Genomic DNA, 21724 nt, shown 5'->3' on the forward strand with positions numbered 1-21724 from the left:
GTGACCATCCCCCCTGGGGGGTGATTTCTCGCTTTCTGTCTCTATGTCTCTCTCTGTCTGTCTGGCGAGCGCACGCGCCCTACAGTGAAAATCTCTCCAAAAACAAAACAAAACAAAAAAGAGTGCATATGCCCTACAGCAAAAACCTCTCCAAAAAAAATTTTTTTTTTGCACATATCAATTGCCAAATTTTACAGAATCTGCTACCCAAGAGATAAATCAGGAAGGAACAAAACACCTTTGGCTACAGACAGTTTTCCAAATTTAAAGAAATCAATTTTTGCAAAACCTGGAATATAAAAGGAATCCAGAAAAGCTACTTCAAAACAAATACTTCTGCTTTTAAAACTTTAATTCAATAAAGGGGCAGCTATACTGTAGAAAACTAATATAAAATACTTAAATGACAGAAAATGTTTTCTACAATGAAACTTCTCTGCAGTGAAAAGAAACTGACCCCTCATAAGTTCCACAGTAAAATGGACCCAATTGTCCAGCTAAAGATTATGCCACAAAGATATACTAAAATATGGAATGTTTGTGTTTAGTCTTATCTTCACATTCTCCTTCTCCAAGAGGCAATTATGGAACACTAAAAGAAAACCAAATCAAAAGACCTGGATTTTTATGTAAGTTCTACCACTTACGTGACCTTTCTCAAATCACAACCTAAATCTCTTTTCACACTGCAAAACAGATGAACATTTCTATACCTTACTTCAGAGCCTTGTTTGTGATGATCAAAAATATAGTGCAGTAGGGGGCCAGCAGGTGGTGTGGTGATTAAGCGCGCTGGACTCCCACATGGCCGACTGTGGTTCAAGTCCCAGATCTGGCGGCTTGCCTTCTCACTTTCTCTCTCTCTCTCTGTCCCTCTCTGGTCAAATTAAAATAAATAAGGAATAAATAAAGGTAAATAAAATAATTCTTTAAAAAAATACAGTGCAGTATAAATGTAAAGTGCTAACTAAGCATTAGGCATAATTATTTCTTAAATGCAAGATTTCAGATACTCTCACAAGTGTATAAAAATACTTATGAGAGGATGTTCTTCACCATTATTTGTAATAGAAAAAAAACCTAGATGCGACTTTAAAGTAAGTATGACCCCTTAGGGTTGGCAGGTGGCATGGTGGTTAAGGCACTAGACTCTTACAAGGCCTATTGAGGTTCAAGTCCTAGATCTGGCAGCTTGCTTAGCATTGGACTCTCTCAAGACCAACTGAGGTTCAAGTCCTAGGCCTGGCAGCTTGCTTTCTCACTTTCCCTTTTTCTCTCTCTTTCTGGTCAAATTTAAAAAATAATAGTAATAAATAAAAATAAATTAAAAATCATTCTTTTTATTTTTTAATTTATTATTGTTATTTTTAAATTTGCTACAGAGCACACATGCTCCCCACAAAGAGAGACAGAGAGAGTTAAGAGAGAAAGCAAGCCACCAGGCCAGGACTCGAACCACAGTTGACCATGTGGTAATCCAGCACCTTAGCTACCATGCCACCTACTAGGCCCAATAAATAATTCCTAAAAATAAAGAAAAAAACAAATACAACCCTGATATTTTATTACACATTTCTGAGTGGACACATGAGAAACTTAAGTGGAACTTTACCTACACTTTTACTTTTCAAGTCGATTAATTATGCCAATTAAGTACTTTTGTATGATAAACACATATTACACTTCTATACACTTAAAAACTTAACATTTTGTTAAAGGATGCCATGTGATCTTATTTAAACATAGTTTTATGAAATGAGTTGTTATATTAAAAGAAAAAAAAGGAAGCTTACCATGTATTCTGAAGGAGCCATAAACTCAATAGTAGCATTTTGAACTTCAGGTCTTCTGTGAGGTTCTCCATAAACTCTGGTCAAAGGGTTGTACATGAATTCTTCAGGAACTATATAAAGTTAACAATATATATACACATATATTGATAAAAACTGAAAGGGTTAATTTAATATATGTTGCATTTGACCATTTTCTTAAGGGGTTATAAATAATTCAGTATAGGCTAAATATTAAGCGATAACTTTTTTTTAAAAAGTTCCATTCAAGTATTTCACATACTGAATAGTACTAAATATGTTTTGCTTTTACAACCATTGGGTTGTTGGATAAATCATGACGCATTTTCCATAGAAAAATGTGTCATGACTTTATTGACAACCTGATATAATCATTGAGATTTTTCCTATTCCCTGATGATTGTCTTTTTCTTAACTCTTGCTAATGTTGCTCTCCTAAAATAGTTTGAAAAGATCATTAAAAACTCATTAGATGCCAATTACTTTCTTAAATTTCCCAATTACACTTGGATATTAACATTTGCCATATGAAATATACAAACTCTGGCTAGACCTAGAAAGCTATTATAAAACTATTTCAGGGGTCCAGCAGATAGCATAGCTGTTACATCACTGGACTCCCACATGGCTGACCGAGGTTTGAATCCTGGACCCAGTGGCCTGAAAAGCATCCCAGGTGTCAGTATATGTGGCATGATATTCTCCGGGAGGAGAATGAAGGAGAAGGGACTGTGGCGTGAGCATACCCACTGAGAGGTAATTTCTCACTTTTCCTGTCACTGTCTCTTTCTTCAGCAAGTGCACACACCCTAAGGCAAAAACCTCTAAAGGGGAAAAAAACTATTTCAGAAGTTAAAGCTAGACTGTTTAGTGGCCTTCACTATTTTTTTTTTTTTTTTTTAGTGTAAGGAAAAGGAAGTTTATTAAGTAAAAATACACTCCTGAGAGTTAGGAGCAGGCCTAAGCAAAGAGAGAAAGAGTGGCTCAAAAGGCCAGTGACCTTCACTCATTAACAAGACCTTTATGGTCCATCAGTTGCCTACCGCTTTTGAGCACCACTCTAAGTACTGACACCACTTTGAGTACTAGTACTCAAAAAAGATGTTTTCCAAATTATTATTGTACCCGTTTTCCCAGTAACTGTCTAGAAGTTCAGATCCTTATGTACTCTAAATGGTAAGCTATAGTTCATGAAATGGGCAGGTCTGCATTTGAAAGAACTCCAACCTTTATTACTATTTGATTTCATACACTGAAGTGCAAACAAGATTTTAAAGTTGTACTAAGCATTAAGCAACATCTTCTTAATTTTTAAGAATTATTTTATTTAATTTTATCCACCATTATTATTTTAATTTTACTAGAGAAAGACAGAGAGAGAGAGAAACCAAGCCGCCAGGTCCAGGATCTGAACCATGGTCAGCCATGTGGAAGTCCAGCGCCTCAACCACACCACCTGCTGGCTCCTTCTTCTGAGTTATTATAGAGTGAAAGAATGGTCTTATCCTACCCTCATTTTTCTCTCATCTTAAAACACACACACAAACAAAACTAGTTACTAAAAGTTTCTTATACTTCTCTATTTCCCAACTATTAATGAAATTTCCTTCCAAACAGATAACTAATTTTCAATGTCGATATTATTAACAATACCCATTTTCTTCTCTAATCCCAATAGAATGGCACAAGTTAGATGATATTCCTCGAACATAAATTGTAAAATAGATACTGAGAGAGATCTCCTCCTCCTCCTCAATTACTGCAAAAACTATATTCAACTAACCTTCTAGCATTGCCCACACCTCCCTTCATACAGCAGTGAATGAATTAGGCAGCTATTCTGTGGACTTATTTCCTTCCACCCTAGAGAAAAGGTATGGGATAATTTCTAAATAAATAAAAAAAAATGCTTAAATTACCAGCTTAAATAATACCATGTAATATGCCATTTATTATAACCCCAATATAATAAATGTAAAAGTGACATCAATGTAATACTATCATCACATTTTGCTTGAAAAGTATATAATTACTTATTTACAAATATAAATGTATGGAAGAAAGTTAACAGTTTTCTCTGAGTGGAAGAACTGATTACAGATAAGAAGGCTTGTTCTTTTTAAAAAACTTCACATTTTATCATCTGATTTCCTTATGAAACAAGTAGAATTTTTTTTTTTTTTTTGGAGAGGTTTTTTTCGCTATAGGGCGTGTGGGCTCACCAGACAGACAGAGAGAGACAGAGAGACAGAAAGCGAGAAATCATCCCCCAGAGGGGATGGTCACGCCGCAATCCCTTCTCATCCATTCTCCTCTTGGGATCTTGGGCATGCACGCACACGCGCCTGGCGTGAGTTTTAAGCCACCGGGTCCAGGACGTGAACCACGGTCGACTACGTGGGAGTCCAGCGACATAGCCATTATGCTAACTGCTGGTTCCCAACAAGTAGAAATTTTTAAACATTTCAGAAAAAGCATACCGTCGTTGACTCGGTAACATAGGTTACACTTCCACCTCCTTTGATCGAGAAAGCTCACAAAAGGATTAATGTAAGTCCTGCATGAACGGCATCTCACAATAGTACTGGAGGTGACCACAGGCAATTGCTGAAAGAAACAAAAGTGTTTAAAGGCGATTATCATCATGTTGAAAGGGCAAACACTAACCCACCCCTTCCAAAAAACTGCTAGGATATAATTTTGGAGAAAATAACCTAGAGGAGGGCCAGCCTGTGGTGTGGTAGTTAAGACGGCTGGATCCCACACGGCTGATTGTGTGGTTCAAGTCCCAAACCCTGGCAACTTGAGAAACAACCTAGGTGTGTGTGGATGTGTGTTTAAAAATCCCAAAAGGGGGAAGAAGTGAAGGAGAAGGGATTGCAGTGTGGCTATCCATCTGGAACTGGTGTTTTCTTACTCCTCAACCCATCCTCTCTCTCTCCCTCATGTATCTCTGGCGTGCACACCTACCCCATAGCAAATTAAAAGAAAAAGCTGTTATAATGTAAAGGAAGGTTAAACTATATTTAAATATTCAATTAAACATTGTAATTATGCTCCTATTTTAAAGTTTGTCCTATATATGAAAGTTCTAAAGTATTAATGTAAAAAACCAGCAAAGGCAATAAAATCTTATCAAATAAGATTTGTTTTGGAAAACTCATCTCGTCATGCACTGATTCTCAAGAGTTTATGTATATGCCCAAAGGCCCAGAGCCTTAAAATGAAGGTGGATCAGCTTTGTTTTACTTTTGAAATAACTTTTTTTAAATTGCATGTGAGTGTGAGTCTTCATCAGAGAGAGAGAGAGAGGGACACACAGAGAAGAAATAGCACTTAATGGAGTAGAGACACATTATAATCCCTACTCCTCCATATCTCTATCCTGTCAGGATTTGGGACATGCACCCACACATGCCCAATGTTTTTCAAGCTGCTGGGACCAGGATTCAAACCCAGGTCAGCCATGTGGGATCTGACTCCATTAATCATTAATCACTAGGATATGAGGCCTCCTCTGAAACAATTTATTCTATTTATCTATTTCTCTTTTCAGTTTTTCTCTATAGGGGACATGCACTCCTAAGAGACAGGCAGGCAGAGACAGGGAAAGTGAGAAATCACTCCCCAGGAGGAATGGATGGCCATGCTGCAATCCCTTCTCCATTTTCTTCTTGGGATTTTGGCCACTCATACACAAGTACCCAGCGTTTCTCAAGTAACTGGGTCAAGGACTCAGACAACACAGTCGGCCATGTGGGATCCAACTGCATTAGCATCCATGCCACCTGCTGCCCTTCTTTTTTTTAATTGCCAGGAGGATGCACTCACCCGACAAAGACGGCGAGAGAGACAGAGTGAGGAAAAGAAAGAGAGAGGGAAAGGGAGAAATCATCAGTGGGGTGTGGTCATGTTACAATCTCTTCTCCATTTTCCCATCCTGTCAGAATTTGGGGCATGCATGCACACTTGCCTGGTATGTTTTACAAGCTTCTGGGGCTAGGACTTGAACCACGGTGAGCCACAAGGGATCCGGTTCCCTAGGCACTGCACTTAACCACTGCGTTACAGAGCTGAACTCATTTATTTATTTTTTTTCAGTACTTCTATTCAGTATCTCTTGGGTCTTTCAATTATATTCTTATTTTGAAAGTACCTGGTACTAAAATTTGGGCTGAATTACAAATAAAGAGATATGTCAATGGTTAGGTTCCTCAAGCAACTCAAACTTTAATTTCTTTCACTAGACAATTACTTTCACTAGAGAAACATACCACGAGGTCTTTGAAAGGATGAAGCAGTAGCCCCAAAGGAAGTTTGGCTTTATTCAGTAAGGCCTGAGTCTGAGGAATGCTAGTCAGCGTGCATCGAAATAACCTATATCAAAGTAAAAAGCATGTGTGGGTTACTGCTTTGATGTTTTTTGGACCAAAAAAAGATTTCCAAGGTACACATTTTAATATTGGATCAGATTACAAATGAAATATTTCAATAGACTTTCTCAAGCTTTATCCCATTAAAATATTTAAGTCTAAGACTTACTCAGAAAAAGAGTAGATAGTGTTTGTATATTATAGAACACAAACACAGTCTCTTCTTGCCTTCTCTGGAATATCAAATGACTTATGTTTCTTGGTATAAATCTAGATTACACTGGAATTACTATTGATAGATGATAACACAAATTTGCAAATGCAAAGTTTATTACTTTAAAGTTTACACTGAAGGTTCTAAAACTATTTAAAAATAAAATTCAATTTATCATCACCACATACATATACATTTATTTCAAATTTTGGGGGGAGAAAGCAGTATTATTGTTCTGTTTGTTATGAGATCAATTTAAAATGAGAATAAAGAATTATATAAAATCTGGACTTTGAAGATAGAATGTAGCCATCAAAAAAGTATATAGAGTTGAGAGCAGCAATTAGGGGTTAAAACCCTACTTAGAATATTTCACACCTCAAGTAAGCAAGTAATAAGAGTTCTATCTCCTATATCCAGAATTTCTTTCATAAGTCAATATAATGTACAGCATATTCATAATACTTAAAGTTCAAAAAAAACTTTAAAAAACTTGGAAAATGCATGTCACAGTTAATAAGAAACACTATTTAAGCCTTACTCTGGGTTACAGTTGAGTTTCTGGATGTCTTCATGCAAATTTGGAACCGGAGGCTGTAAAGGTGTTGATGGAAGCATGTTTCTTTCTTGAAGAAGATTGATGACTCTTAGACCCTCTGGATGTAGACTTAATCCACTCATGCTTGCAGTTAAATGATTAGCACCTAAAGGGGTCTAAAGGTACATAATGTCAAAGTAAGTAACCTTTATAAGTCTGTAGTGACATGGTTAATTTCTCTCTAAAAACAAAAGTGTCATCAATTTATATTTCCTGGCCAAGCTACTGATATTGAAGACATATATAAAAACAAAGGCTCTATAAAATGTCCATTACTATTCTAATTGGCTACAAAATGTTTAATATACTTTCCAAAAATGTTCTTCATGTGCATACAGCTTAAATTTAAAAATGGAAAATAAGGGGGTCCTCACAGGTGGCGTGGTGATTAAGAGTCCTGGACTCCCACATGGCCAACCATGGTTCGAGTCCTGGACCTGGAGGCTTGCTTTCTCACTTTCTCACTGTCTCTCACTCTTGCTCTCCCCTCTCAAACTGTGTCCCGCTCTGGCCAAAATTAAAATAAATAAATAAAGTTAAATAATTCTTTTTTTTTGAGAGGTTTTCTTCGCTATAGGGCGTGTGCGCTCGCCAGACAGAAAGAGAGAGACACAGAGACAGAAAGTGAGAAATCACCCCCCAGGAGGGATGGTCATACCGCAATCCCTTCTCCTCCATTCTCCTCTCGGGATCTTGGGCACGCACGCACACGCACCTGGTGTGAGTTTTAAGCCACCGGGTCCGGGATGCGAACCGCGGTCGACTACGTGGGAGTCCAGCGACATAGCCATTACGCTAACTGCTGGTTCCCAATAAAATAATTCTTTTAAAAAAAAATGGAAAATACATTTTCCTAAAAGAAAAAAAAAGTTTACCTGAGTAAAGGCCTGTGGCCCGCTTGGGTAATTCAAGGAAGAGGATGGCATTCCAGTTGTAGTAGGTGATGTTGTATTCTGATAACCAGGTGGTAAGGAGGGATATGAATATCCAACACTTCGGCTCATTTGGGGATTCTTATTAGAAAGTTGTGGTGTTGCTGGAAATAAAGAAACTTTCAAGTTTTACTTTATACACCAGGATACATCAACATATAATTCATTTAAATGATAGAAAATTATAATTCCAAAATTCTTTGGATAATTTAATATTTTAATTAGTCAATTTGTAAAATAAGACAAACACTAGTGACAAGATACTAACAATGATTCAAATCTAGTTAATGTAGATGATAGCTATAATATGTGTGGCATAGTTAATACATTTTTATATTATGTACTCAATTTTGTGTTCAGACTACAATTTTAATTCTCAGGACCAGCAGTTGGCATAATAGCTATGTCGCTGGACTCCCATGTAGTCGACTGCGGTTCAAGTCCTGGATCCAGTGGCTTAAACTCACATCAGTGCATGTGCGTGTGTGCCCAAGATCCTGAGAGGAGAATGGAGAAGAAGGGAATGCAGCATGGCCATCCCCCCTGGGGGGTGATTTCTCACTTTCTGTCTCTCTCTGTCTTTCTGGTGAGTGCGCGTGCCCTGTGGCAAAAACCTCTCCAAAAAAAAAAAAAAAAATTAGGGGACTGGCTAAATAAATTTAAATAAATATAAATGATAAAATACTCTATTGTTGGCCAGCCCATGGAGTGGTAGTTAAGATGGTTTCATTTCACATGGTCAACAGCATGGTTCAAGTACAGACCTGGTAGCCTGAAAAATACACCTTAGAGTGGGGTGTATATGTACACACGCTTGCCTAAAAGCCTCAAATAGGGGAGAGATGGAGGAGGGATTGCAGCATGACCATTTCCCTTGGGAGGACATGCTTTCTCATGCTCTCTCTCTTTCTCTCCCTCTCTCTTTCTCTGGCAAGTGCATGGGTCTGTCCACTGGCAAAATTTTAAAAAAGAAGGGACCAGCAGGTGGCATAATAGCTATGTCGCTGGACTCTCATGTAGTGGACTGCGATTTGAGTCCCAGACCTAATGGCTTAAACTCACGCCAGGCACGCGCATGTGTGTGCCCAAGATCCGAAGAGGAGAATGGAAGAGATGGGACTGCGGCATGGCCATCCCCCCTGGGGTTATATAATACAAAGTTTTCATCTTAATTTCCAATGAGCACAGATTCCTACAATGAGAACATATTACTTCTATAATCAGAAAACAGATTAAAAAGAAAAACAAAACTTTTATAGCATCTTACCCAAGAAACCACCTCCTTCAATTTCATCATAACTACTGTGGACCACCATAGATCCGTTATTGGTATTCGATGTAATACCTAAGAAAGAAGTTCATTAACAAGATTTAAATTATAAAAATTATTACCATTTTCTACAAGATTTGAACTAATATCTAAATTTTAGAAAACTTTCCAAACAATAGTTTAAACTACAGCCTGTCAAAAATGTCAAACATTGAAATAAAAAATTAAAATAAGCTTTAAAATACACAAATGTTTCAAAATCAGCTATAGCTTCAGGAAAAAGAAACACGATCTCTAAAAGGAGTCTTCTCTCCACCCCTTCCTTGGGCCTAAGTCAAAACACAAAACAGTAAGGCTTTTCAAAACCTAACTCTAACAAAATAATATCTAAAAACGGATTGTCCTCTGTGGAGTTCACAAGATTATAGACAGGCTGAGTATCCCTTATCCAAAATGCTTGGGGCTCATTAATGATTTGGATTTTAAGGTATTTTTTCTAATATCATACAATAGCATATATATAATGAGATATCTTGGAGATGAGACACAAGTATAAAAACAAAATGCATTTAAATTTGTTTGTTTATTTAAGGTTTTTTTTTTTTTTTAAAGAGATTTTTGCTTTAGGGCACATGCGTTTGCCAGAGAGATGGAAAGGGAGAAATCACCTCCTAGGGGAAATGGCTACTCTACAATCTGTCTTCTCCATTTCCTCTTGGGATTTTGGGCAGGTACACACACACGCCTGGTATAGAGTTTAAATCACGTGTCTGGGACTCGAACTGTGGTCGACTACATGGGGGGGTCCAGCGATGTAACCATTATGCCATCTGCTGGCCCCTATTTTAAGGTTTTTGCCATAGAGTGTATGTGCTCACTGTAGACACAGAGACAGTGAGAGGGAAAGTGAGAAATCACTCCCCAACGAAGATGGCCTTTCTCCATTCTCCTGGGATTTTGTGCATGCACGCACATGTGCTCAGTGTGATTTACAAATTGCCAGGTCTGGGACTAGAACCACTGTCAACCATGACTTAACCACCTTCTGGCCCCTGTTTCTTGTTTTTTAACTGCGAGAAGGCACATGTGATCATCAGCAAGAGACAGAGATAGAGAAAGAAGAAAGTACCCCTAAACGGGGCATAGTCACATCACAATCTCTTTTCCTCCATTTCTCCATCCCGTTCAGACCTTGGGCAAATATGTACATGCGCCTAGCATGTTTTTAAAGCCACAAGGGCCAGGATTCAAACAGCATTAAGTGATGTGGGATCTTTCTCCTTAACTACTAGACCATGTGGTTTGCCCCATCTGTGTTTCATATACACCTCATGCACATTCTCAAAAGGTAATGTTACACAGTATTTCTGCATTGCAATGTTTTGACTATGACCCATTACATGAGATCAGGTATGAAATTTTCCACTTGTGGTGTCAGGCTAGCACTCAACAAGTTTCAAATTTTGGAGCATTTCAGATTTTGGATTTTCAGATTAGGAATGTTCAATCTGTACTATCTAAGATTTCAGGAGTTATGAGAGCTATATTAAAAGACCTTAAGGAGCAATACCCTTTGAAAAACAAAATAATCTGGACCAGCCAACAGCATGGGGATTAAGGAGGCTAGATCCCACGTGGCTGACTGCACTGCGTGAGTCCCGGACCTGGCAACTCGAAAAACATGCTGGGTCGCTGGGTGTATGTGCATGCCTGCCCAGAATCCCAAGAGGAGAATGGAGAAAGGATTGCAGCACCCCCCAGGGTGTGTTTCCCCACTTTCCTTTTCTCTCTCTCCAGTGAGCCCAAGTACCCTATAGCAAACAAATAAACAAGCAAAAAAAATAAAAATACTACTTAAAGTAAAATTATGAAGAGGCCTTATTTCAAAATATCTAACACAGTGAAGTTAATTTGAAGGTGATGCAAATGAATCAGAACAAATGCTTTAAGTCTAGAGAAAAACTACTAAAATAAAATAAAAATCTTAACTTGTTTTCTCCCAAAATTTTACAGTTAAAAGATAAATGCCAGATCCAACAGGTGGCATAGTAGTTAAGGCACTAGACTTCCATATGGCCCACCATGGTTCAAGTCCTGGACCTTGTAGTTTGAAACTCACACCAGGCACATGTGCACATGTGCCCAAAATTTCTAGAGGAGAATGGAGGAGAAGGGATTGCAGCATGGCCATCCCCCCGGGAGGTAATTTTTCACTTTTTCTCTGTCTCTGTTTCTCTGGCAAGTGCATATGCAAAAATCTCTCTCTCTCTCTCTCAAAAAAAAAAAATATATATATACATATTAAAATGTATATGGGGTCAGCAGGTGGTGTGTGGTTAAGGGCACTGGACTCCCACATGGCTGAGTTCGAATCCCAGACCTGGTGGCTTGCTTCTCACTTGCTCTCTCTCCCTATCACTCTGTCCCTCTCTGGTCAAATTATAAATAAATAAATAAATAAATAAATAAAGTTAAAAATAAAATAATTATTTAATAAATGAATGAATGAATGAATGAATGAATGCCAGGGACATCTACTTATGAGTGCTAAAAGTTCATCTCAGGTATGTCCACTATTTATAAGCTCTAATTCAGGGACAAAAGAAATTAAATTCAGCCAACAGCATGAACCTTTAGTACCTAAGTACACAATGCTAATTTTAACAGTCATACTAACACAAAGTAGGTAAGTTTAATATTTCAATAAATTCAATAACTTGACTTTTTAGTTCTCAAGACCAAGATGACGTTAGCCATGAACTGATACAGAAAACCTTCATAAAATTTTTAGTAGTAACAAAGAAAACTGGGGCCAGCAGGTGCTATGGTGGTTGTGGTGCAGGACTCCCACATGGCCAACTACATTCGAGTCCTGGACCTGGCGGCTTGCTTTCTCACTTTCCCTCTCTCTCTCTCTGTCTCTCTCTGGTGAGCATGGGTGCTCTGTGGCAAATTAAATAACAATAATGATAATAAATCTTAAGAAATAAGAAACAAAGAAAAACATCAGGTGGGGCAAGCCTCTTAGCACATGGTTAAGAATGCAGTGCAATGGGGCTGGCAAGTGGCGTGGTGGTTAAAGGTGCTGGACTCCCACATAACCAACCACAGTTCAAGTCCTGGACCTGGTGACTTGCTTTCTCACTTTCCCTCTCTCTCCCTCTGTCTGTCTCTCTCTAACCAAACTGGAAAATATAATAACAATGATAATAAAAGTAAGATAAATTAAAAAAAATAATAATGCAGTGCAGCAGGAGCCAGATTGCATATGGCTAACTATGGTTCAAATCCTTGTCTTACCTGCTGGGTGGGGCCAGCAGGTGGCATAATGGTTATGTTACAGGACTCCCATGCAGTTGACTGTGGCTAGAGTCTCAGACTCAGTGGCTTGAAACTCACACTGGGCATGTGTGTGCATGCCCAAAACCCCAAGAGGAGAATAGAGAAGGTACTGTGGTGTACCCATCCCTCCTGGGGGGTGATTTCTCACCTTCTGTCTCTCTATCTCTCTCTGTTTCTGCTGCAGATGAGGAGCCAGCAGATGGCATGGTGGTTAAGGCTGTGGATTTCCATGGCTGGCTGTGCAGTTCTGAGTTCCAGACCTATTGACCTGAAAATCATGCTGGGCATATGTGCATGCAGGCCCAAAATCCCAGGAAAAGAAGAAGGGACTGTGGTGTATCCATCCCTCCTGGGGGGTGATTTCTCACTTTCTGTCTCTTCAGTGAGCACATACCCGCTGTGGTAAAAATCTCTCTCCAAAAAAAAAAAAAAAGAAATGCAAGGGTGGGCCCAGCAGGTGGCATGGTCCCATGGCTAGACTCCCATGGCTGCCCATTCCCAGACCTGGGGGCTCACTTTCTCACTTTCCCTTTCTTTCTCTCCCATGTAGTCAACTGTGGCTGGATGGCTTAAAACTAATGCTGGGTATGCATGCCCAAAATCCAAGAGGAGAATAGAAGAGAAGGGATGTGGAGTGCCCATCCCTCTAGGGGGTGATTTTTGCTTTCTGTCTCTCTGGTGAGCCCACCACCCTATAAACAACAAAAATCTCTCTCTCAAAAAAAAAAAAAAGATAATATTGATTATATTCAGTAGTAGGACATCATTGGCAATGGCAATATTTTCTGCTTTCCTGTTTTGATATTTCCCCATTTTGTTGTAATGGGTTATATTACTGCTAAAATCAAGTTTCTTACTTTATAAAATATATTATTTAAATTAATATATTTCAAGGCCAGCAGATGGCATAATGGCTACATCACTGGACTCCCAAGTAGCAGACCACGGTTTGAGTCCTGGGCCTGATGGTTTAAACTCACGCTGGGCGTGTGTGTGTGTGTCCAAGATCTTGAGGAGAATGGAGAAGAAGGGACTGTGGCGTGGCCATCCCCCCTGGGGGGTGACTTCTTGCTTTCTGTCTCTCTGTCTCTCTCCATCTTTCTGGTGAGCGCATACGCCCTATAGCAAAAACCTTTCCAAAAAAGTTAAATAAATAAATTAATATATTTCAAAGTTACTTCCTACAATAATGCTGTAAAGCATAAAACTTAAAATATTTGCACAGGGGCCAGCAGACGGCATAGTAGTTATGTTGTGGACTCCTACATGGCCAAACCACTGAGTCCCAGACCCAGTGGCTTGAAAATCATGCCAGGTGTGTGTGCGCCCATATTACAGGAGAATGGAGGAGAAGGGATTGTAGTGTGTCCATCTCCCCAGGGGGTGATTTCTCAATTTCACTCCCTGCATCTCTTTCTCTGTCTCTGTCTCTCTCTCTCTCCGGCAAGTGCATGCACCCTATGGCAAAAACTTCCAAAAGAAATTTGCCCATGTGACATTTTAGTTTTATAAATGTTTGTTAATATATATAAAATTGCCAAATCAAAATACTTCTTTCATTGAAAAGGGCCCTAAGTTTATTTCTTCCATGTGAGGCAGAGGAAAAGACAAGCATCCTCAACAGGATCTCATGCTGTGATTACCCCAGCCTTCCCAACCAGTCATGATCATGAGTATGTGTGCCTAGCTTGGTCAGGTCAGCAGCCCGGTCCCCAAACCTGCGATCTCCTCTATGAATCCAGTTTTCACTGAAAAACAGCATGTTACCACTACACCACCAAACCAGCCCAAAAAGGTCGATATTTTAAAAGGATAGTTCTAACACCATCCAGGAAAGCAAGAATTCTCCTCTTGTACCTATCCTGAAAGGCACCGAAGTTTTTATTTTTTTTGGAGAGATTTTTGCTATAGGGCGCGTGCGCTTGCCAGACAGACAGAGAGAGACATAGAGACAGAAAGTGAGAAATCACCCCCCAGGGGGATGGTCACGCCGCAATCCCTTCTCCTCCATTCTCCTCTCAGGATCTTGGGCACGCACGCACATGCGCCCAGTGTGAGTTTTAAGCCACTGGGTCCGAGACATGAACCACGGTCGACTATGTGGGAGTCCAGCGACATAGCCATTACGCTAATTGCTGGTTCCCAGAAAGGCACCTAACTTTACAGCAATGATTTTTTAAAAAAAAAATTGTGCAGAGCAAAAAAAAACTTAGAGCAGTGTTTACTAAACACAAGTTATAGCCCAGCTCTGGGCAAAGAATTCCTGAGAAACTTTTGTTTTCCCTGATAATTTTCTTTTTCTAAAAAGGACTTTTTTGGGGTTTTTTTTTGGAGAGTTTTTTGCTATAGGGTACGTGCACTCGCCAGAAAGACAGAGAAAGAAAGCGAGAAATCACCCTCTGGGAGGATGGCTACACTGCAATCTCTTCTCCATTCTTCTCCTCTCTAGATCTTGTGTGTGCATGCACACACGCCCAGCGTGAGTTTAAGTTACTGGGTCCAAGATGCGAACTGCAGTCGACCACATGGGAGTCCAGTGATGTAGCCATTATGCCGACTGCAGGTCCCCAAAAAACTTATTTTATCTTATTTATTCATTAATTTATTTTAATTTGATCAAAGATACTGAGAGAGAGAAAAATAGAGAGAGAAAGTGAGAAAGCAAGCGACCAGATCCGGGACTTGAACCGTGGTTAGCCATGTTGGAGTGTCCAGGGCCTTAACCGCCATGCCACCTGCTGGTCCCCTTCCCTGATAATTTTCTAAACTCTTGAAGCCTATCCCTAACCAAAACTATACTTTCTGGGGAAAAAATTATTCTAAAGCACAGAACTCATATAATATTCATCTTTCTACCCCAAGTTGAAACTTGACTTGGACTTTTAATTGCTTACCTTCTTGGTTGATCGCTGAATTAAACGAAGTCTGTGGTACAGCTCTATGTGATAATTTCTGAGGTGTGAGGGCCCTTCCTGGAGGTGGGCCTCCAGTTGGAGGTGGCCCCTGAGGAACTCCTGGTTGAAAGGTGGTAGGCAGAGGTGGATTCACTAAGGGAGGTGCAGAACCTATGGAAACATTGGTTTTTCATATGTCACTTAAGAACTTATAACAAAGCCAAAAAATTACCTTTTACCAAAGCTTTAATTATAATCACCAACAAATTACCACAAATATGTAACTTCATAAATTTATGATTTTTACATCTATATGCATACTTTACACATTTCTAACTCTCTCCTACCATGCTTTTACCAGTCAATTAATTAGCATTTTTAATAAAGTTTCACATGCTTAATAGTTTATTTCCATTAAAGTTTATTTCTTTCATAAAGTGGGGGAGGAAAGGAGAGAGAAGACAGGGAAACAAGGAACACTGATAGGATCTTTTCACACTAGGATCCTCCCTGCAGCCTTCCAGCTAGTCAGGATCATGGGCACAACCACAAGCATTCAGATCGGCCTAGGATCTGAACCTAGGCCTTTCCATATGGCTCCAGTATCATGTGGCAGTGCCCTGCTGCCTGTGTCACTGTGGCTGGGCCACCTGTAGATTATTAAAGCAATAAAAATATAAAACCAGGGCCAGTTCATGGAGTAGTGGTTAAGGCTGCTGGATTCCACGTGGCCCACCGCGCCGTTCGAGTCCTGGACCCAACAGCTTAAGAAACATGTCAGGAACATATGGATGTGTGCCCAAAACCCTAACAGGAAGGAGATGGAGGAGAAGGGTTTGCAGACTATTCCCCATGCATGGTGCTTTCTCCCACCTTCCCTCTCTTCTGCTCTCCGGTGAGCACATGCACCCTCTGGCAATTTTTTTAAATATTATTTTATTTAACTTTATTTATTCAATCATTTATTTATTTCAGTTTGACCAGAGAGGGAGAGAGAGAGAGAGAGAGAGAGAGAAAGCCACCAGGTCTGGGACTTGAACCACGGTCAGCCATGGTTGAAATGTAGATTTCAAAACTGATGGAGAGGTGGTAGACATATGGGAGTGGACAGCTGAGGTAAAATGAAAGATCATTGGGGTGAGAACGTCAAAGAATTAAGAAATCAGGACCAGCAGTTAGCGTAATGGCTATGTCACTGGATTCCCATGTAGTTGACCGCGGTTCGCGTCCCGGACCTGGTGGCTTAAACGCATGCCGGGTGCATGTGCGTGCGTGCCCAAGATCCCGAGAGGAGAACAGAGGAGAGAAGATTGTGACGTGGCCATCCCCTGGGGGGTGATTTCTCACTTTCTGTCTCTCTTTCTGGCGAGTGCATGCGCCCTACAGCAAAAACCTCTCCAAAAAGAAATTATTTCTAGAGCAGCTACAGTGTTTATTAATTTTTCTTTAACTGATTATAAATGTTCAACAGATTGTATATTAGAAATACTCTAATAGGCATGAACATTAATACAAATTTAATTTTGTTAATTTTGTAGCATTTTGTTAATTTCATTTACTAACATAGTTCAATTAACATCAACTAAGTTTAAAATTAGCTTTATAAAAATACAGAATACTGTAGTTATTCTAAATTAAATCTTTCAACTTTGATTTCACTTTGGGATATGGGAGTATAACCTAATGAGATTATAGTATTGCACATTGTGCAATGCTTACCTCTTTTTTTTTTTTTTTGGAGAGGTTTTTCGCTATAGGGCGCGTGCGCTCGCCAGACAGACAGAGAGAGACATAGAGACAGAAAGCGAGAAATCACCCCCCAGGGGGGATGGTCATGCTGCAATCCCTTCTCCTCCATTCTCCTCTCGGGATCTTGGGCACGCACGCACACGTGCCCGGTGTGAGTTTTAAGCCACCGGGTCCAGACATGAACCGCGGTCGACTACGTGGGAGTCCAGAGACATAGCCATTACGCTCACTGCTGGTTCCCTGCAATGCTGACCTCTTAACAGTTAGAGTTAGTTTACTTTCTGTAATGGCTTATAGAAACATTCTTGCGCTGGCCCTGTAGTCATTGATTAAGTAACCTGGATCCTGGCTGACCAGAGTTTGAATCCCAGCCCTGGCAACTTGAAAAACACACTGGCGTATATGTGTGCACGCCCCAAATCACAATAGGATGGAGAAATGAAGGAGAATGGGTTATGACACATCATGCCACATGGAGGGGTGCTTTCTTCCTTTCTTCCTGTCTCTTTTTGTATCTGGAGACACATGACCTCTAGCAAATTAAAAAAAAAAAATCCCCTACACCTTAAAATCAGGAAACTACCCAAAGTTTACACACAATCTTATAAACCCTGTTATTCAAGAGGCTTTCAAGTATCAATTAAACTAAGAAGGGGGGGATGGAAGGGGAGGGAAAGCAAAATATTTAATAGATACAAAAACAAAAAACTATCTGTAGTTGATAATGTTTTTGGTGAGATCTTTGACTGGACTAATATGCGGTATATTTGGGGGGTGTAGTGGTTAAAGGGGTTTGATTCCCACTGGCCAACTGTGGTTCAAGTCCTGGACCTGGTAGCATGCTTTCTCACCTTCCCTTTCTCTCTCTAGTCAAAGTGAAAAATAATAATGATAACAAATGGAATTAAATAAATAAATAAATAAATATTTTTTAAAAATATGCAGTATACCCATGTCCAGAAAGTTCATTTTGTATGCTGTAAAGATGTACTGTAAATGTACTGTAATTAAAGTAAAAACTTGGGACCAGCAGGTGGCGTGGTGTCCAGCAATGTGGACACTCCCACATTGCTGACCATAGTTGGCTGACCATAGTTGGAGTCCTCGACTTGGTGGCTTCCTTTCTTGCTTTCTCTCTCCTCTTTCTCTCTCTGGGTCTCTCTGGTAAATTAAAATAATGAAAAAATAAAATTAAACAAAGTAATTCTTTAAAAAAAAAAAAAAAGGAAAGAAAAATAAGGAACCGGCAGGTGGCATAATGGTTATGTCACTGGACTCCCGCATAGTCGACTGACTGCAATTCGAGTTCCGGACCCAAGAAAAGAATGGAGAAGGGATTGTGGTGTGGCCATCCCCCAGGGGAATGATTTTTTGCTTTCTATCTATCTCTCTGTATCTCCAGCGAGCATGCGTGTCCTATAGCAAAATCTCTCTTAAAAGAAAGAAATAAAAACTAAACTAAAAATAATATGGTATTGGTACCTATATCTCCAAGCATCTCACTATTCTAATTTCATTATTTTTCCATTTGGATAATAAACTCCCCCCTTTTTTTTTGAGAGAGAGATTTTTGCTATAGGGCATGTGCACTCACCAGAAAAACAGAGAGAAACAGAGAGACAGAAAGCGAGAAATCACCCCCCAGGGAAAATGGCCTCGGACGCAATCCCTTCTCCACCATTCTACTCATGGGATCTTGAACATGCATGCACATGTGCCACGTGTGAGTTTAAGCCACTGGGCCCAGGACTTGAACCATGGTCGACTACATGGGAGTCCAGTGACACAGCCATTATACCAACTGCTGGTCCCTGGATAATAAATTCTTATAAGTATAAAAACACGATCTAACAAACACTTTCGTGATAAAGAAAAAAAAAGTTTCAAAACCCACAACTACCTGGGTTTTTTTAAAAAAGAATTATTTCATTTAACTTTATTCATTCATTCATTCATTCATTCCCTAGAGAGATAGAAAGACCAAAAACAAGTAATCATCTCCTGAGGAGATGGCCATGCTGCAATCCCTTCCTCTCCAGTCTCCTCTTGGGATTCTGGGCATACACATGCACCCTGCATGAGTTTTAAGCCACTGGGTCCTGGACTTGAACTGCGGTCAACTACAAGGGAGTCCAGCAACGTAACCATTACGCCATCTGATGGTGCCATAACTACTTTTTTTTTTTTTAAGTTAACCACATTGCTTGTAGCTTCTCATGTGCCAAAAAGGAGGAACAAAGTCCAGAAAGATATACAACACCACTGATAAGTGTGCGCTTTAAGTTTTTATTCCATGACTTTTAAACATCTGAGTCTGTAATTGAAATAGGTAATGAGTTTTACTTATGTAGTTAACCCTGTAATTTATAAAACCAAAGTAAGAAATGTATCCAGGCATAAAATTTTTCAAAATGCTTCAGTACCATTAAATTCTCCAGTACCAAATTGGAAAATTCTTATTACTGAAACTTATAGCTCCCAATGAGACTGATTAGTGCCATGTAGACAAAAGTAAAGACAAAGATCACTGCCATGCAGTTCCCTTATCAAAACACACACATATATCTATGGTAATATAGACAAGTCACAGGAACAAAAAGGGGCAAGGTTCATGACCAACTCAGCATTAATAAGAACGAATAATCCATCTGGGTCCAGCAGGTGACGTGGTGATTAAAGAACTGGACATGCCCACATGGCTGACCATGGTTCGAGTTCCAGACCTGGTGGCTTGCTTTCTCACTTTCTCTCTCTCTGCCTTTCTTTAGTCAAATTAAAATAAATGAATGAATAAAATGAATAAAAATCAATTTTAAAACAGTGAATAATCCATCTGTCCACAAAAATGTAATGCGTTACTTTGGGACCAGCAGTTAGCATAACGGCTATGTCACTGGACTCCCACGTAGTCAACCGCGGTTCGATTCCTGGACCTGGTGGCTTAAACTTACGCCGGGCGCGTGTGCGTACGTGTCCAAGATCCCGAGAGGAGAATGGAGGAGAAGGGACTGCGGTGTAGCCATCCCCCCTAGGGGGGTGATTTCTCGCTTTCTATCTCTCTGTCTCTCTGTCTGTCTGGCAAGCGCACACGCCCTATAGCAAAAACCTCTCCCAAAAAAAAAAAAAAAAAAAAAAGTAATGCGTTACCACAGTACAAGTAAGCTTACAGAGATTTTTAACAGTTTTTGGAAGGATATTTCTGAATCAAGAACATGCTACATTTTACAAAACATTTTTTCCAAGTTGAGTAATTCTTATTTACATAATACTAATAGCTAGAGTTTCAGAAGCTGCCTTCTCGGGAACATCAGATTATGCCATGTGTGTGTGTGCGTGTACATGCCCAAAAATCCCTAAAAGAGAATGGAAGAGATGGGAATGTGGCATAGCCATCCTCCCTGGGGGGGGGGATTTCTCACTTTCTGTCTGTCTCTCTGGCCGTATAGCATAAATCTCTCTTAAAAAAAAAAAAAAAAAAAAGCCAGGTGTGTGTGAGTACATTATCAAAATTCCAAAAGAAGAATGGAGCAAAAAGGATTCTTTGTCTCTGACAAGTGCACATGCCCACATGTCCTATAGCAAAAACTTAAAAAAAAAAAAAAAAAAAAAAAAAAAAAAAAAAAAAGAAAAAACAAAAAAAAAAAAAAAGGTAGAAGGAAAGAAAGAAAGAAAGAAAAGGAAAGAAAAAGATGTCCTGTTGAAAAAATTTCAGGAAATTTAATACATTGACTAAAAATTTAGTATAACTTAAGACAGTTTTTATATCAGACTATCAAGTATCTACTATCAATTATACATTGAAAATAAAGAAGTTACAAATAAGGAATTTTTCCAGAGATCTTGTAAGAAAAAAAGAGAAGGAGTCATACATTTATTTTAAGTTCATCTTACTTAATTATATATCTTTCTTTTCTTTCTTTATTTGTGGGGGAAAGGTTTTTGCTATAGTGTGCATGTACTCACCAGAAAGAGAAACAGAGAGACAGAAAGCGAGAAATCACCCCCCAGGAGGGATGGCCACACCGCAAACCCTTCCCCTCTATTTTCCTCTTGGGAATGAATGCACACGCGCCCAGTGTGAGTTTAAGCCACTGGGCCTGGGACTCGAACCACGGTAGACTACATGGGAGTCCAGCGACATAGCCATTACACCAACTGCTGGTCCCCTTTCTTTTCTTTTCATTTTTTTTATATGAGAATGTTAACAAGTTTCAGAACTTGTTATGTCTCTCTCACTACATCTGTGTTGGAGTCAAGGTACTCTGAGAGCTTCTGTTATAGATGAAGACATTTCAGATTACTGATCATATGCTTTTCATAAGAAGTCAAATAATTTTTTTTTTTTTTTTGGAATTAAAAAGAAGCATAACTAACCCCAAAACAGCCTGGAGTAGCCAGAGATTGGCGGATGTACTAATAATTCCTATAGTAATCTTGAAAAGAGATGCAACTTGGGAACCAGCAGTTAGCGTAATGGCTATTTCGCGGGACTCCCACGTAGTCAACCGCGGTTCGCATCCCGGACCTGGTGGCTTAAAACT

The 21724-nt window shown here is 39.5% G+C and overlaps 1 protein-coding gene across 2 annotated transcripts in view; it reads right to left on the bottom strand.

Moving 5' to 3' along the window:
• Positions 1–21724, bottom strand: part of SEC24A (SEC24 homolog A, COPII component) — a 94371-nt gene that overhangs the window by 42666 nt on the left and 29981 nt on the right. For both annotated transcript variants that reach the window (XM_006166853.3, XM_014583579.2), the window contains exons 3-9: positions 15435–15605; positions 9196–9273; positions 7872–8032; positions 6940–7112; positions 6086–6188; positions 4292–4418; positions 1794–1903 (exon numbers count right to left, since the gene is read on the bottom strand). In XM_006166853.3, the coding sequence (XP_006166915.1) occupies positions 1794–1903; positions 4292–4418; positions 6086–6188; positions 6940–7112; positions 7872–8032; positions 9196–9273; positions 15435–15605 (923 nt within the window). The remainder of the gene's footprint in view (positions 1–1793; positions 1904–4291; positions 4419–6085; positions 6189–6939; positions 7113–7871; positions 8033–9195; positions 9274–15434; positions 15606–21724) is intronic.

Source organism: Tupaia chinensis, unplaced genomic scaffold (genome assembly GCF_000334495.1).
Source record: "Tupaia chinensis unplaced genomic scaffold, TupChi_1.0 Scaffold144346_1, whole genome shotgun sequence".
Classification (NCBI taxonomy): Eukaryota; Metazoa; Chordata; class Mammalia; order Scandentia; family Tupaiidae; genus Tupaia; species Tupaia belangeri.